Consider the following 16,751-nt stretch of genomic DNA (forward strand, 5'->3'; position numbering starts at 1 on the left):
CAGTGCCAGTGTAGGTCTTGATGTGTCGTGGTGTGGCACTATGGTAGCCCCCCTTCCCCCTCGCTGGGCTTGGTTTAGATGACTGATTTGTTAGTGAAAGGACCTCAAAGATCAGCTATACCTCCCTCATTCTTCAGAAGTCACTGGACTCACTTTTGGTGCATGGAGAACACGGGCTACGAAAGCCTTCACTGAAAGCACCATTTTCTGTGGCATGTCGTTCATTCCCCAGCTCTCTCTAAGAGCGTGTAGACTCTTACTATACTATGTAGTAAACCTTCAGGGTTTGAACGCTACAACCGGCCAATCGGCAGACCTGTACTAATACCCGGTCAGGGTACAGTGGCTGGGGTAGAGGTGTAGAGTGCGGAATATGAGGGGGTATTGCAAAACAGGGTGTGGCAGTGGAGTTCGGGCCAGGGAGCTGCGGACAGGGGTGCGCGTTGTAGCACGTTAGCGCGGCGAGCGTTAGCTTCACTCGCCCAAACCTGTTCCAGCGCAGCAGATTACAGTCGAGAGGGACCAGCCTGTGAACACTGGAGAGGAAACAGACACACGCGAGACCACCCAAAATAGACCTGGCGAGAGAGAGAGAAGAAAACCGGCACATGGGGAGGCATTAGATGAAGAAAAAAAGACGGATTTCGACTATGTTCTCTTGTGGGGAAAAAAACTATTGACTTAGTGTTTTGACTGCAAATGTACCATTGACTTTACGTTGAAATCGGGTCTGAATGACCTATATTGGAGCCAACCACAGTGACGCTAGTGAGCACCGTCTCTCATAGTCTCTCCGCATGACCAGGTTTTTGGCTGCTTGGTTCCCCCACTATGTGGGCCCAGGGGCATTATGGGATGGAATGTGGTGTGGTCTCGCCACTCTCATCAACCTTTTTTGGGTTTGATATTTTTTTCCTTTACCAGACAAACATTAATATGAGCTCTTATCCAGTTTAAATCATTCAGTTCAGGACCCGAATCAAAGTGAGACGAAATCATGGAAAAATGCTTTCAAATCATTATGAGCGATTTCACATACGAGAATTGAATTCCAGCTCATGTCCTGAATTGACTGAATTGCAATAACATTGAAATATATACGCTCTGTGACTGCACTCCTCCATTCGCGCAATTTAGAAGCCTCTTTCGCACTCGTCTCCATCTGTCTCTCTCTCTCCATCTGTCTCTCTCTCTGTTTAGAGTGGTGTTGGCAGCATTAACCAAACTATGACTGGGTGTTGGTGGGTTTGGGGAAGTGGGGGGGGGGGGGGGGGCTGGTTTTAAATAGCATTTGTCATATCTATCTGTTTATATACACGTGACATACGAGTGTATGGAATATGCTTCGAGTTGATCATTCATGTAAGCCTTGAATATGACAAACGACAGTTTCCCCAACACCTGCAAAAACAGCTTGAGGTTCTTGTATAGCATACAGGCAGAGGATAACATCATGTTTATGACCGTGCTCATAGATAGTAACGCCATGAAGATGTTTATATCCGTTCCCTTCCACTCCACTCCACTCCATCTCCCTCTCCCTCTCTCTCTATCTCTCCTTCCCTCCTTCTCTGTCCTGTATTGGCTCATGAGCTAATTGTCAGTAATGTTGTCGGAGGTTGTCGTTGATATACTCGGTTGTGATGTTTCTCTTTTTTGTGTTTTTTTTGTTGTGCCCAAGTTGTGTTGTGCTCTTTCTTGAACACTTTTATGCCTTTCAAAGACCCTCTTTCTCTCCTCTCTTCTGCTTCTTCCTCTCACACCGTTCTCCCCCTCTCAATTTCTCTCTTCCTTCTTTGCACACCTCATCTCTCTCCTCCTCCTCCCTCTCTGTCTCCCTCTTCTCTCTTTGATTGAGCTTGTGTGTTATACGTTGGATAATGAAATACCCAGTTTCAGTGAAACATGAACAATGGGGAACAATTTCATTTCTACCTCACAGTGATAATTGCAATGTTTTCTCCCATGCACACATGGTGTGATGAACTAGATTATGTGAAAAAGGATAAATAAAGGATCTTTTAAATCTGATCTCCCTCCCTCCTCCCTCTCTCCCCTCCTCTCTCTCTCCCCCCCAGGTGTCCCTCCCCGGCTCCTGCAGTGCCTGTATGCGGGCCGTGTTGGAGTATCTGTACTGCGGCCTGCTCTCCCCCAGCCCTGAGCTGCAGCCCATGGAGCTCATCATCCTGGCCAATCGGCTCTGTCTGCCCCGACTCGTCGCCCTCACCGGTGAGTGCGCTGGCCAATCGGCTCTGTCTGCCCCGACTCGTCACCCTCACCGGTGAGTGCGCTGGCCAATCGGCTCCCTCTGCCCCGACTCTTCACCCTCACCGGTGAGTGTGCTGGTCAGTCGGCTCCCTCTGCCCTGCCTCGCTGGCCAGTCGGCTGAAGGGGGCCCGTGGGGCTAGCACAGACTCCAGGGGGCAGCAGTGAGCTGACTGGTTTACACTCCTGTGAAGACTTACTTAATGATGAATTGTTTTTTTTACGAAGGGAAAGTTTGAATGTTAATGCGTTAATTACCACAAGTGCTGAACAGCGCTCGAGTAAATGAGTGGGCAATACTTTCGAACAACCTCTAACCCGAAACAATCCAGGTATGCCCAACCACTGACTGGTAACACTTTACTTATACCCTTCAATATGAAGCTGAGAACACAAGATTAGGCCTACATATCACTGTCATACACATGACATAACAGCTATCACAAGATGGCATAGCAGATGACTGTCATACTTTTATTGGTAAATGTTATGTGCCCTCTTGTAACAGCTGTTATGTTATGTGTATGGCAGTGTTGTTTAAGTAAGCAAGGTGTAACCGGTCAGTGTTGCACACATGTATTGTTTTTGGGTGGAGGTTGTTAGTGTGGTTCTGTGACCCTGTCTGTCCGTGGTTCTGTCTGTTACAGAGCAGCACGCCGTGGAAGAACTGCTCCAGACCGCCATCACGGGCGTGGACATCGATGGACAGGTGCTGGCGTACCTGGAGACGGCTCAGGTGAGACAGCCAATATCGATTCAGTCCCAAGCCCAATGTGAAGTGGCTCCACCCAAGTGCAAAGCGGTTTTGACTTTGGTTGAGAAAATTCAGATAGTTGGGAATTTAGTAGTAGAATTTAGTCAAAAGTTTTCATATTGTGGTCTGAAATTTCACTCATTACAAAATTCCAGTTGGGTAAGCCAAGTTCACTTGTTAAGCAAACAATAACTTTTTTCTTTTTTGAAGTCCGCTTTCCCCACATGTTTTGCGTAAATGCTTTAAATAAGCCTGCGTTCCATTTCTCTGCAGTTCCACAACGCCCGGCAACTCTCTGCCTGGTGCCTTCACCACATCTGCACCAATTACAACAGCGTGTGCCGCAAGTTCCCCAAAGATATGAAGGCCATGTCCCCAGGTACCCCCACGCCCCCCCGCCTGGAGCTGACCCGTTTCCCCGCGGTCTGGCCCATATTCGCCTCTCTTCCCGTTTCATTGGCTGCTGCTCCCACCTCATCCTCAGCGCTCCCTCTCCGATCTTCTAGGAAATGGCCACCTTAGGACCAGCTTCACAGACAAAGATTGAGCTTAGTCCTGGACTAAATTGAGCTTTGTCTGGAGAATCTGTGTCTGTGAAACTGACCCGTATTGTTCTCCTTCTTTCTCTTTCATGCCTTGCTTGCTTCTTCCTCTCCCCCTCATTTTCACTCTGACCTTTCACTCGACTCTTCTCGATTCTCTTTCACTTACCCTTCTCTCGCTTCCCTCTCTGTATAAATATCTCTCTTCCTTCCCTGAACTATGACCTACTTTCCAGCAGCATTTGTCCTAAACTGTATCCGACAAGTAAGTGAAAGCATCGCGCTTTCTCTTCGCAGACTCCATTTTGTGAGTTGGGCAGATTGAGCAGTCACTGTCTGCTTGTCAAAGTTAAAGACAAGTGTTTTACTGAATGCTTTTTTAAATTTAATTTAGTTAAATTTATTTTCTTTTTTTAATCAATGTTTGATTGAATCAGGTGAATTCTTTTGTGCATGACTCATTGTTGCATTTTGTACTTTATTCTAGGACTGTTGAATTTGTATTTGTCTTAGTACTGTAGTTCCTGACCTTATTTACTTACAGACTTGGCCTTTCTACCTTGTGTACTTGACTTATGTTCATGGCTGTACAAACGATCCTATGTGAATTGTACCTTATCCAAGCTCTTCTGTAGTTTGTTCTATGACCTTGGTACATCTGCTCTATAAAATGTAATGACACTGTAGCCTAGTGCCTAAGGTACATGATTGGGACCTGGAAGATTCAAGCCCCGGTGTAGCCACACTAAGATCCTTGCAGCTGTTGGGTAGCTAAATACTGGTTGTAAAGCCACAGATTATAACGGCGGAGTAAAAAGTAAGGGCGTGCTTTTGTCTCTCCCTCCTCCCAGAGAACCAGAGGCACTTTGAGAAGCAGCGCTGGCCGCCCGTGTGGTTCCTGAAGGAGGAGGACCGGTACCTGCGCTCCCGCAAGGAGAGGGAGCGGGAGGAGGAGATCCTGCGCAAACAGAACACCAAGAGGGGGTGGTGCTTCTGGAGACACGCCTCCTCCACCACGCCCCACATCTCCTGAAGCTCCGCCCCCTGGCTCTACACCACGCCCCACATCTCCTGAAGCTCCGCCCCCTGGCTCTACACCACGCCCCACATCTCCTGAAGCTCCGCCCCTTGGCTCTACACCACGCCCCACATCTCCTGAAGCTCCGCCCCCTGGCCATACACCACGCCCCACATCTCCTGAAGCTCCATGCCCTGTCTACACCACGCCCCACATCTCCTGAAGTGCCGCGCCCTGTCTCTACACCACGCCCCACATCTCCTGAAGCTCCGCCCCCTGGTTTGACACCACGCCCACATTTCCTGAGGCTCCGCCCAGATCCCTACACCACACGCACATACCCTGAGGCTCGGCCACTGCTCGGGAGGCCCCACCCATGACTCTACACCAAGTCCCGCCCCCACCCCAACGTGAGCCGCCCCTCACCTCAGCCCCTGCTGACCTCTGACCTCCCCGGGGCCCGTCTGGAGTCCCCATCCACATCCACACCGCAGCGCGCCTCCATGTGAGCTGGCGGCTGTTCGCCACAGGGGGGCGCTGCAGTGTGAAATAATGCTGGACAGAGTTATGAAGGAGGGAACATTCCTCCCCTGGCTGCGCGCTGTAGAGTGCCCTCGTTATCAACCGCTCGGTGAAGTTAGCGGTAGAGATGGGCACTGACGGTGTGAGCAGTATCGTTGTGCTTTTATTTTTGCCGTGACCTCTTAAGTGGAGGTTAAATGTGTAAGGACGACTAATTACAGTAAACAAATGACCTTAAAAAAAAAAAAAAACTTCAAGAAGAACAACAGAAATATGAATTAGTGGCGGCAGGGATAAAAATAAAAAAAACTGCAGATTTTTGTGTCTGCCTCCGTTTGCAGTCCCCCTGGCCTGCCGCTGGTTATTACCCTTTCATTTCCTCCTCCCTTTTATTACTTCGTTTATTCTCTCTGTTTTGGCGCAGCCCCCCTGCGGACTTGAGCTCCTGCTGTTCAGACTGTTAAAATAAAATAAAGGGGGCAGGGTGGTGGTCGCTGCCAGAAGAGGCGGGGTGGGTGGGCAGGGCCTGCAGACTGTGGGACGGGCTCTGTCACTGGGCTGTATGCAGGAGAGCACACAGCACCAGCAAAGAGCCAAAATGGCTCCACAGCACAGCGCAGTAGCACAGCTCTCTGGCTCAAACGTCCTGAGCACAGGGTCCCTCTACAGCTCGCCTGGGCTCTGAGTGTCCGCCCCGGCGTAGGGCCCTCTACACTGCAAAAACGCCCGTCTTAACCTCTCTCAAGTTGAAAATAGTAGCTTGTTTTAAGTCAGTGTGCATTGGCAAATCTTGAAACGAGTCAAACTGTCTTACACCATATTTACGGCAATATTTTCATTCCTTTTTAGCAAAAAGGTGAAAGAAATATCAATAAGTCTCAATATAAGACTAAAGTACTTGTTAGTTTTTTTTTTTGCACTGTAGAGGGGGGGGGTGAGGGGAGCAGTGTTAGAGGTGTAGCTTCTCCACCTCTGTCCCTTCGTCTCTGGTTCCCTCCACTTCTGTCTGCATTGGGACCCACCCCCTCTCAGACCGTCTGCCTTTACACCCCCAGTCCACTGGAGGGCAGCACCACCTCCTGCATTGCCACCCCCTTTTTCCTAAAAAAAAAAAAAAACCCTAAAATTATACTGCCTCTGGGAGGTGCAAAAATACCATCCAGCTTTTCCGTCTTTCACTTTTTTATAGCTTTTGTACTCTTGCTATTTTCTTCTTGGTTTTTTTATTTGTTTATCCCAATGGTTTCCGTCGCTCCTGATATTTGTATTTTTCGAGCTCCTGATACCAAAAGAAAACTGTGAAGTTTCTCTCTCTAACTAAGCACAATGTGAATCCACGTCCCTCTCTCCTCTCCTCCCCTCCCTCTCTCCCTCTTTCAGAGGTGAGGGAGTGAGAGAACGGGTGTTTGGCGAGTCCGGAGGGAGACGGTGTTGTCGCCGTAGCGCTAGCGGCTAAAAGCTGCGTGGTGGGGTAGACCTCTCGCCCTCACCTTCTCCAGCTGTGACTACCGGTGCTCAGGATGATAAAAATCCTAATTCTACAGACACAGCAGCTTCGTGTGAAGGAGTATTCTCATGTACCTACCAGCTGAACTCTGCCCTGTGTGTGTTCACCTACCATTCACCCCTGAGACATCCTCACTCTGAAGTTCACCCACATGTACTACCAAAAACAAAAAAAAGCAATGTCATTTCTACTAAATTTATTCAGGTGAAAAGTGTACTTGTGGGTTTACCTTGCTAATCAGAGGCAATCATAGCTAAGGTGAAAGGTGGGCTCCAGTGAAGCTATCATGGCTGTTGGATTGGGGATTATATGCCCTTGCTAGCTGTTGCTACCGATTATGAATCATTCTGATCCTGTGTGTGGTCATTTTTTGTGCTGAATTTAGAAGAGGGAGGTGAATTCTGGTGTAATATTAAGAGTTACACATGGATCCAAAGGCAGTGTTAGACCAAGTGATTACAAAAAAAAACTTCTGACCTTATATGTAGCCTTGACATGTTGGGATGTAGTGTTCAGTCCTCTCGCTGAAAAAATGACTAAAGCCAGCAATCTATACACAGATGCACACACACACAGAAGTGTGTTTGCGTAGAGGCGTGTATTGCGGATACTACATCAGCGGAGGTGGGAGTTTTATGCCTGACAGAGTGGCGTTAAATCACAGTGTTTTCTCCCGCGTTCTTCAATGTTCTCGTGGGCTCTGGGACTTTAACCAGAACGTTAAAAAACGTTGGGATAAGGATTTTTTTAGCACCTTTTCTATTTCTGGCTCCTAAATTCTTCCCCACGGGCTCCTGCCAGGTGTCTGAGTGAGATAGCAGGAGGCGCCTGGTGTGCTCCTGTTTTCCGCTGCTCCTCCTGATTGGAGGCGTGTTAGCGTGTTAGCAGCGTCACCGGGGAGGGAAAGAGCCTGTAATGGGATCCCGGTGGGGCCTCCAGGTGTGTGTGCAGCCGTGTGACCTGCGTCTAAGCTGTGTGTGGAGTGTGTGTGGGGTGTGTTTAGTTTGTGTTTAGTGTGTGTTTTTCAGCCACGTGTGTAGAGTGTGTGCCGGGACTGTTGAAGCTGATCATACCACTCTTCCATTGTCACAGTGTAGTGCAGACTTTTTTTTTAGGGTCCCCCTGTTCTGGGGGTGGAGTGAGTGAGTGAGTGAGTGAGTGAGTGAGTGAGTGAGTGAGTGAGTGAGTGAGTGAGTGAGTGAGTGAGTGAGTGAGTGAGTGAGTGAGTGAGTGAGTGAGTGAGTGAGTGAGTGAGTGAGTGAGTGAGTGAGTGAGTGAGTGAGTGTGAGTGAGTATATGTGAGTGAGTGAGTGAGTGAGTGAGTGAGTGAGTGAGTGAGTGAGTGAGTGAGTGAGTGAGTGAGTGAGTGAGTGAGTGTGAGTGAGTGAGTATATGTGAGTGAGTGAGTGAGTGAGTGAGTGAGAGAGAGTATGTGAGTGAGTGAGTGAGAGAGGTGAGAGTATATGTGAGTGAGTGAGTGAGTGAGTGAGTGAGTGAGTGAGTGAGTGAGTGTATATGTGAGTGAGTGAGTGAGTGAGTGAGTGAGTGAGTGAGTGAGTGTATATGTGAGTGAGTGAGTGAGTGAGTGAGTGAGTGAGTGAGTGAGTGAGTGAGTGAGTGTATATGTGAGTGAGTGAGTGAGTGAGTGAGTGAGTGAGTGAGTGAGTGAGTGAGTGAGTGAGTGAGTGTATATGTGAGTGAGCATTACTGTTGTGGTCTTGTGTCTCAGTGCTCCTCTCACTGAGGGCTCGTCTGGCGATGTAGCTCACGTCTCTCAGCTCTGAAAACGCACCTCGTTTGCCGTTCTCGCCTCGCTGTTTCCTTAACGAGCTCATTAACAGAGAGCAGTCATCGCTCTTAATTAGACTTTCACATTTTAAGTGGCAAAGTATTAAAAATAGTCTTTGTGTAGCTGTCTTTCTGCACTTTAATGGCCACAGTTTGTGTGCGCAGACTTTCAGTATAATTGTGTGACATGGATGCTGCATTAATAAGAGGTGTAGATAGAGGGCAGTGTTTGCTGTGTGCAGTATTAAAACGGTCACTTTAGCGATGGAGGAATGTCAACGCTGACTTTTGCTGCGGTTAGGCCAAAGGACAACGGTGTATCCTGTTGTGGCACTGCTTTCACTTTGAAGAGTGTGTGTGTGTACACATGGTACATGTGTGTGTGAGGTGTGTCTACAGACATGTGGCGTGTGTGTGTGTATGTGTGTGTAAGACAGAGGTCACACAGCCCTCTTTACTCTGAATGAGAGTATTTCTCCCTCCCTCCTTCTTCCTGGGATCAGGCCTCACCCCCTTTCTGGATCCCTCCCTCCCAGAGATCTTATAAGCACTTTAGTTACTTTTTATTTTGCTAAATCTAAAACTATGACTGACAGATTGGGTGTGTTGAAATCATTCGCTTTAGTGGGTCAGGATGAAAGCTTTTACCTGATAGAGGTGCTTCATGCTAAGGCACAGGTGTCAAACTCCAGTCCTGGAGGGCCGCAGTGTCTGCTGGTTTTCGGGTTGTTCCCGGCACCTGTGGTTCATTTAAGTCTTTGATTGGCTTAAGAATCCACACACCTTGTTCTCAAGGCCTTAATTGACAGCTGATTGAAAAGCAACCACAAAAACCTGCAGACACTGCGGCCCCCTGGGAATTCAGTTTGACACCCCTGTGCTAAGGTGTTTGACTAGGTGCTTTGAGTAGGAGTTCTGTGGCGTGTGTTATTGTGTCTGGCCCCTGGTGTTACCGTGGTTACAGCAGGCTCCGCCTCATTGTGATGCGCGGTGGGGACGAGAGCGCCTCCTGTGGGTTGACTGTGGCATTGTCTTGTGCCTTCTCTCTCTCTCTCTCACACACACACACACACACACGCCCCACTGCCTGACTCTGTAGAGTCCTGTTGGTCAACAGTGACCAGGAGCGCTCTGCTCTTTGTGGAATAGGGCAGGCCTGCCACTAACACACACACACACACACACACACACACACACACTTACAAATAAACTACAGATTACACACATGTATGCAGAGTGTCAGAAGTTATTCACAATCACATTTGAGCACATATGAAATTCAAATAATCAGCTGATCACCTGCATACAAACACACGCACAGACACACAGACAGCCAGGCACCTGGCTATGCATAACACACTTGTCTCTTTGTGCCTGTGGACCCAAGTAGAAAAGACTTCTGTCCAGTCCGTATTCAGTTGTGTGCTGCTTTGGTGCTACTAAATCCTGTCCACCCCCTTTAGCCCCACCCCCCTGATATTTTTCTGTATTGTGGTAACCTCACTTCCTGGTGACGGCGTTAGTTCTGTCCAATCAGAGCTGGCTCTATTGTTTACCACACCCACCCCACCTCTGTCTCCTCCCCTTTCGAATATACAGTGTTAGTATAATTGGGGTGGCAAACTGGCTACAGCTTGCCATCCAAAATGGAGTTCTGTGGGTTCGAGGTTGTGAAGTGTAGGTATTGACTATTGCAAAAGTATGCATTCCAATACCAAGATATACTGGTGTGTTAACGTTGTGTTAGGTTTCAGCTTTCAAACATCTTTTAACCTTCTCTACCCCCCCACAAACCTCTTTCTTTTTTTGTTGGAACATGAAAATGTTTGTGCAAAGAGTATTATTGTCACTTGTGTTTTTTATAACCATGGTGTATATTAATGTCATGTTCTAACATGAGTAAAATTTTTATTCTTATTTTTTCTTTGCTAAAGAAAGTGTTCTCTGTGACTGGACTCGATCCAAGGCTACTGCCACTTACAGTGTAAAAGATCCAGACTCCCTGCACACTAAAACTGGATAAAAACCACAGTACTTAACCAGTAGATTTTAATTCAGAGATGCTCTGATTGGTTGCACTTAGCAATCTCTATTGCTTGCACTTCTCAATACTTTAGCCTATACCTGTACCGATGTCTGTATATATTTATTATTTGTATGATTATTATTATAATTTTATAATTTTTTAACTAAGTTTTTCAGGCTGCCTGATCAGTTACAGACCACTTTATGCCAGATTCCGTTTCCAAGTGGTTGGTCCTAGCGATTGGTTCTCCAAAACTTGGACCGGGCCCAAACAGAAATCAGCATTGATTTCACCACTGAACCAGTGTTGGTGTATTAATACCACTGTTGTTGACCTCTGAGTGAGAATGGCCTTACTTTCTGTGTTTAGTGTTTCCATTAGGAGGGAAGCACAGACCGGTAAATCATGCTTCATCCACACATGGGACACCACCGTCCCAGGACCGCAGGCCCCAAACCTGCAGAAAGGGCTTCCTTACTGGCTGGGCTTCTCTCCGCTTCCTTTATTTCCTGTGCTCTCCTTGGCTATTACTTTTATTTCCTGCACATTCATTGGCTATTACTGTTATTTTCTTTGCTCTCATTGGTTCTGTTTGAGATTAATCATTTTTACCATAGCAAGCAGCGTGTGTTGGGGTCTGTTCCACCTCTGTTCAGTCAATTTAGGAAACAAAGTGGAGTTCAGTCATGTTCAGTCACGGACTGGGGAAATACCCAAAATGTTCTTTGAGTATTTCATGAAATTCAGTACATTTCCAGGATTTACTGCACTGAAATGGAATTGATCCCCCACTCTGGTAAGCATTTGGCATCTATGAAACTGAAACAAAAAATATGAAAAATAAAAAATCCAACTAAGGGCTTTTAAACAAACTAAAAGATAATCAGAATGTTTTTTGCTGCTGTTGCAAAAAAAAAAAAAAAAAAAAAAAAAAAAACTTTGTATTGTTTTTTAACCACTGTGATTTGTACAAAATGGAACAAAAAATGTAGGAAAAAAACCATTTTGCCATTTCAGTATTTTAATGTTTGACTTGGCTTTTAATAAAATTCTACCTAAGTCTTTAATCTATCTTTGTGTCTCGATTTTTAAGTGGGTTGTGCTGCCATTTTGGGATAATGAGTGAACTACACGTTCTCAAGAACAGACGATTGCACCCATCCACGACCTCCTCTAGCCTTGTTAAGTGCTTTGCAGGGTCAAGTTTGTACAATGATACATGCATTTCCATGTATGCCTAAATGCAAGCAATGAAAGATGTTAAATGGGGAAAATACTAAATAGATAATGAATAAATGACATAAAAATAGCTATTACTTGCTGATGAAACAATACAAAATGAAATGAAGCGGATGCAACCAATATCTGAGCGCGCATACAACAAGAATTTCTCATTTGATTCCTCACTTTATACAATTGCGTGGCCTAATTTCAAACAGCAGGTGGAGCCAACGGTTTTCTTGCTCTGCATGTATTCAGTCCCAAAGCACGTAAATAATGCAAAACGTAGAATATAATTATGCAATTGCTCATAACAAAAAACTGAAGGAAACTTGTGTTTGAAAATGCCTGCTAGAAACACTAGGGTTTGAAACGTGTAACGGAAAGAGAATTGTCAGTTTTGGAAATTGCCAGGTATTTAAGTACAATTCGTGTGTGTGTGTTCGAGAGTATCTTGTAGTTATTTTTTACCACTCCCCTATCGCTCATGTACGTTGTATAAATAAGGCTGTGCTCTCTTGGCAAGACTGGTTTACTTTATGACCAGCTGTCAAAACAGGGACAAAACAGTATTATATGTGGATATGCTGGAACGACACGTCCTAGCTTGGTCTGTGAAAATGAACGGAACGCGAACAAGTAGTCTACAGTAGTTTTGTACTCCGTAAGTACATACAGTCCCGTTCTTTCTTTTCTCTATATGAGCATGGAAACCGCATAAAACCGCAGATTATACGACGAGTAATCTCCGACGCGGAGTGTTTATTATCTTTAACGTATTAGCCATTCACATAACTGGAAGAGTCTGTGAAATCATGCCCAGAGTCAGGCCTTCTAAAAAACATTCAATAATAAAAATGAAGAAATGTAGCAGCGGTGCCCTCTAGTGGTTATAGCCTAAACCATCACATCGTATGAATGTAATGAAAGGGAAGCAGTTAATCTTTTTTTTTTTTTTTTTTTGGAAATAATTTTTTTTTTCCCTTTCTCCCAATTTGGTAGCCAGCGGTGATTTCCCGTCAAAACTTTTTATAGTTCTAAAGTTGTAAGCTTCAGTTCTGTGACATCATTAAATGATCTTGGGGATTTTGTAAAAGCTGTAATGTGCATGACATTTTCCCCGCTCATTCAAGTTCTGCGTGTGAATCATACACTGTTTCCAGTCATTGGAAGGAATTTTATCTAGAGTATGTCTACAGTCGAGTCTCATGAATAGAAACAGCAGGACGAGGGCCGGAGGAGTGGACCAGGGCAAATGGAAGGGTTGAGTGTGTCACCATGACAATGGTGTGTGATGTGTGCCTGCTCCTCAACGCATAAACACACGCACACACTCACACAAATATGTGCACATATACAGACTCCCACAAACACACGCACACACTCACACAAATATGTGCACATATACAGACTCCCACAAACACACGCACACACTCACACAAATATGTGCACATATACAGACTCCCACAAACACACGCACACACTCACACAAATATGTGCACATATACAGACTCCCACAAACACACGCACACACTCACACAAATATGTGCACATATACAGACTCCCACAAACACACGCACACACTCGCACAAATATGTGCACATATACAGACTCCCACAAACACACGCACACACTCACACAAATATGTGCACATATACAGACTCTCACAAACACACGCACACACTCACACAAATATGTGCACATATACAGACTCCCACAAACACACGCACGTACTCACACAAATATGTCCTCACAAACATACTCACACAGCCACACACACACACACGCACACACAAACGACAGAGGACAGAGGCACGTGCGCAAACGGTGATGCTGTCTCACACATTTCCAGGAACACAAGGAAATCAGCCCCTAAAATAGAAGCTTCTGGCTCTGCGGCCCGTGAGCCAATCAGGAGGCCGGCTGGTTTTACGCGCTGAGACCGCATGCTCCGCAGCGTCTGTCGGCCATGACTGCAGCCTGACGCTCGCCGGTGAGGTCTGTGACGCGTGGGACCGGCGGTGACGTGCTCCCCTGCTCCCCAGCCAGCGCCAAACAGACGGGCACTCAGGCTGAGGACTCTCCACAGCCACCGGGGCTGGAGTCACAGCCTTACCCAGCATCCCCTGCCTCAGACAGACACTGTGGGTGTAATCCAGCACGATGACATCTGATTCTACTCAACAATATCTTGTTTGAAGACCACGGTTAGTTAATTAGTAGAATCAGGTGTCATAGTGTTGGGCTAAAACGAAAGCCTGCACTCACACCGGCCCTTTCTGGATAAATTTGGACAGCCCTGGTCTACAGTCGCCAATAACCGATATGAGAGAGAAGGACTTCTTTGTGACCCAAGTGACCTGTAGCTGTGACAACACAGGACTGGACTTCATTACTTGATAGAGGTGTAAAATCCAGGTTCAGAAAGTAAAAGTCCTCCCCCATTATTTTGTTCCTGGATTTCACCTGGATTTGCTACTTAGCCCAATTCTTTAGCCATGAGGTAGACCTAATGATTGAAATGAGCTGGCTGAGTTAATGGGTGGAAGAAACACATGGCAGGACTTTTACTTTCCACCTCCGTTAGCTGATCATGGCTGCGTGCAAAATTGCATACTTAGCATAGTACTCATACTACATTTCAATGAAAATCAGCCTGGAATTTAGTATGAGTAGTATGCTAGTATGCGGTTGTAAACACAGCCCAGGACTACGAGTCAGCAGCAGAAGCACATAGTTGGCTTTGTCTGACCTGAATCTGACTCATTAGCTCCTCCCTAAAAACATTTCAGCCAACCACAGACTATCATTAGTGTTCAGTGGGAAACACAACTCCCTTTCCGATTGGCCCAAGCTCTCTTGTAGCACTGGGAGTGGCGCACTTCAGGTTAAATTCTGGGCTTGCTTGTGCCTGTGGCCTTGCTTGTGGGAAATTGAGTCACAGCGTACCTTGTGCTGATAAGATACGATGAGATAAGATAAACCTTTATTGTCTCAAAGAGAAATTTATCTTTGACATTCAAGCTTTGCTGATCTCCGACATCAGTGCTACTGAACTCCACGTCCTGTGGGCTGCAGTATCTGCAGGCATTTGCTTCAATAATAAGCTAGTTCATGAAATCAGGTGGTATGTCGTGTATAGTTCAGTGCAGACACTCCAGCCTGCAGGGCATGGAGTTCAGTAGCGCCTACATTCTCAGTCCGAGACAGGTGGCACAACCTATAGAGGCACAGTCATTTCCAAAATTGGGGAGGTAAAAATAAAGTTAAAATTTTTACTAAAAAAGCACAGTGTCTTGGGTTGCCTGTCCAGGATGTAGGATTACATCATGTAAGCAGCTCAATACAAGCGAGCCAGAGGAAATCAGCATTCACAATGGCTGCCAATGCCCTGGTGGGTAATGAGCCTGGCTCTGCATCCTGATTGGGCAATGAAAGGGAAGCCAGCTGACAGGAGGGAAAGGAGCCATTTTGTGCCACAGACGCTGTCTCCTCAGGTTATAACTGTGGCAGTAGGGCATTCTGGGAACCATATATCACTGAACACTTTATCTGGTCAAATATCATCTTGTGTTTCTGTGGAGTGAGTGGCACACACGTACAACACACACATATAGACCACACATATAACACATATAACACACACACACATACAGCACACAAACACACATGCCCATACATACTCATTCAGTCACATACACTGTCTTAGACACACGCAAACTCACACACATACACCCATGCGCACACACACACACACACACACACACACACACGCACATACAGCATACAAACACACATGCCCATACATACTCAGTCACATACACTCTCTTACACACACGCACACTCACACACGTACACCCACGCACACACACACACACATACAGCACACAAACACAGATGCCCATACACACTCATTCAGCCACATACACTCTCTTACACACACACACACACACACACACACTCACACACACACACACGCACACATACAGCACACAAACACACATGCCCATACACACTCATTCAGCCACATACACTCTCTTACACACACGCACACTCACACACATACACCCGCACACACACGCACACAGACACACACTAAATTGGGAAATGTTTGACAAGAATAACATTCCATCCCCAGGGATGGTAAAAGGAGGCTAAGTTACATTCTCTCTCCCACACTTATGGGTTTCTCTCACGACCAAATAACTCCGCTGCTGTTCCCTGGCTGTACTGATTTACTGTGCAGTTGCTCTCTCCCCTGCTGCTTGTGTTATATAATGCCATCCGCCTCAGTCTGCAAAGTACCAACAGGAGCTAAAGCCAATCCCCCCAATTCCCTCTCCTCTACTTCTGACCACTAAACACAACATTCCTCCCTCTCTTTTTGTCTATTCACTCTTATTCAATTAATTTAATTAGTATATCAATTCTTTTTACAGAGAACTGTCACAAAGACGCTTTACCAAGAAACAGAAGGATAGTTTGGCAGAAACCAGGCCTGAACAAGCAAAAAACTTAAGGTAAAAACTGCTCGAATGGTGGTGAGAAAAAATCTCCATAATTATCTAATCATATACAACAGTTGCTGAAAGGAAACCTCAAGGCACACAGAAATTACTAACAGCAACACTGACTGAAATATTATTGTAATTTTATGGGAAATCCAAAAATGATTGTGTTGTAACTTCCCCCTTTCTCGCCCTCTCCCCTCAATTTTTTGTGCAGCGCATACAATGCAAGATGTTGTAAATATGTGGGCTTTTTTGATAAACATAAGAAATACACAGAGTCTCAGGCTCAAGGGAAAGTCTGTGTGAAAGCCAGAAAGTACATAACCTAACCTGGAATCTTGGAGACTGCAGGGAGTGTGGACACAAACACATTCACACACACACACACACACACACACACACTCACACACACACACACACACACACACACACGCACATGTTCTTGATGGGACAGTGATCCATGTTTTCTGACCACACCCAGAACAAGCCAGTCCATGTCACACCCAGTCTAAGCTTGGCCAGGTGTGAGTCCTGGCCAACAATACAGAGCATGTACAGAGTGAGAGAGAGGGAGAGAGAGAGAGGATACAGAGAGAG

General features: G+C 46.1%; 1 protein-coding gene across 4 annotated transcripts in view; it reads left to right on the plus strand.

Annotated features, from left to right (window-relative positions):
- Positions 1 to 7,926, plus strand: part of rhobtb4 (Rho related BTB domain containing 4) — a 49,814-nt gene extending 41,888 nt beyond the window's left edge. For all 4 annotated transcript variants that reach the window (XM_061261505.1, XM_061261504.1, XM_061261503.1 and 1 more), the window contains 4 exons: positions 2,079 to 2,229; positions 2,913 to 3,001; positions 3,293 to 3,398; positions 4,413 to 7,926. In XM_061261505.1, coding sequence (XP_061117489.1) covers positions 2,079 to 2,229; positions 2,913 to 3,001; positions 3,293 to 3,398; positions 4,413 to 4,594 — 528 coding nt within the window. In that variant the 3' untranslated portion in view covers positions 4,595 to 7,926. The remainder of the gene's footprint in view (positions 1 to 2,078; positions 2,230 to 2,912; positions 3,002 to 3,292; positions 3,399 to 4,412) is intronic.
- Positions 7,927 to 16,751: the final 8,825 nt, after the last annotated feature.

This window comes from Conger conger, chromosome 11, assembly GCF_963514075.1.
Source record: "Conger conger chromosome 11, fConCon1.1, whole genome shotgun sequence".
NCBI lineage: Eukaryota > Metazoa > Chordata > Actinopteri > Anguilliformes > Congridae > Conger > Conger conger.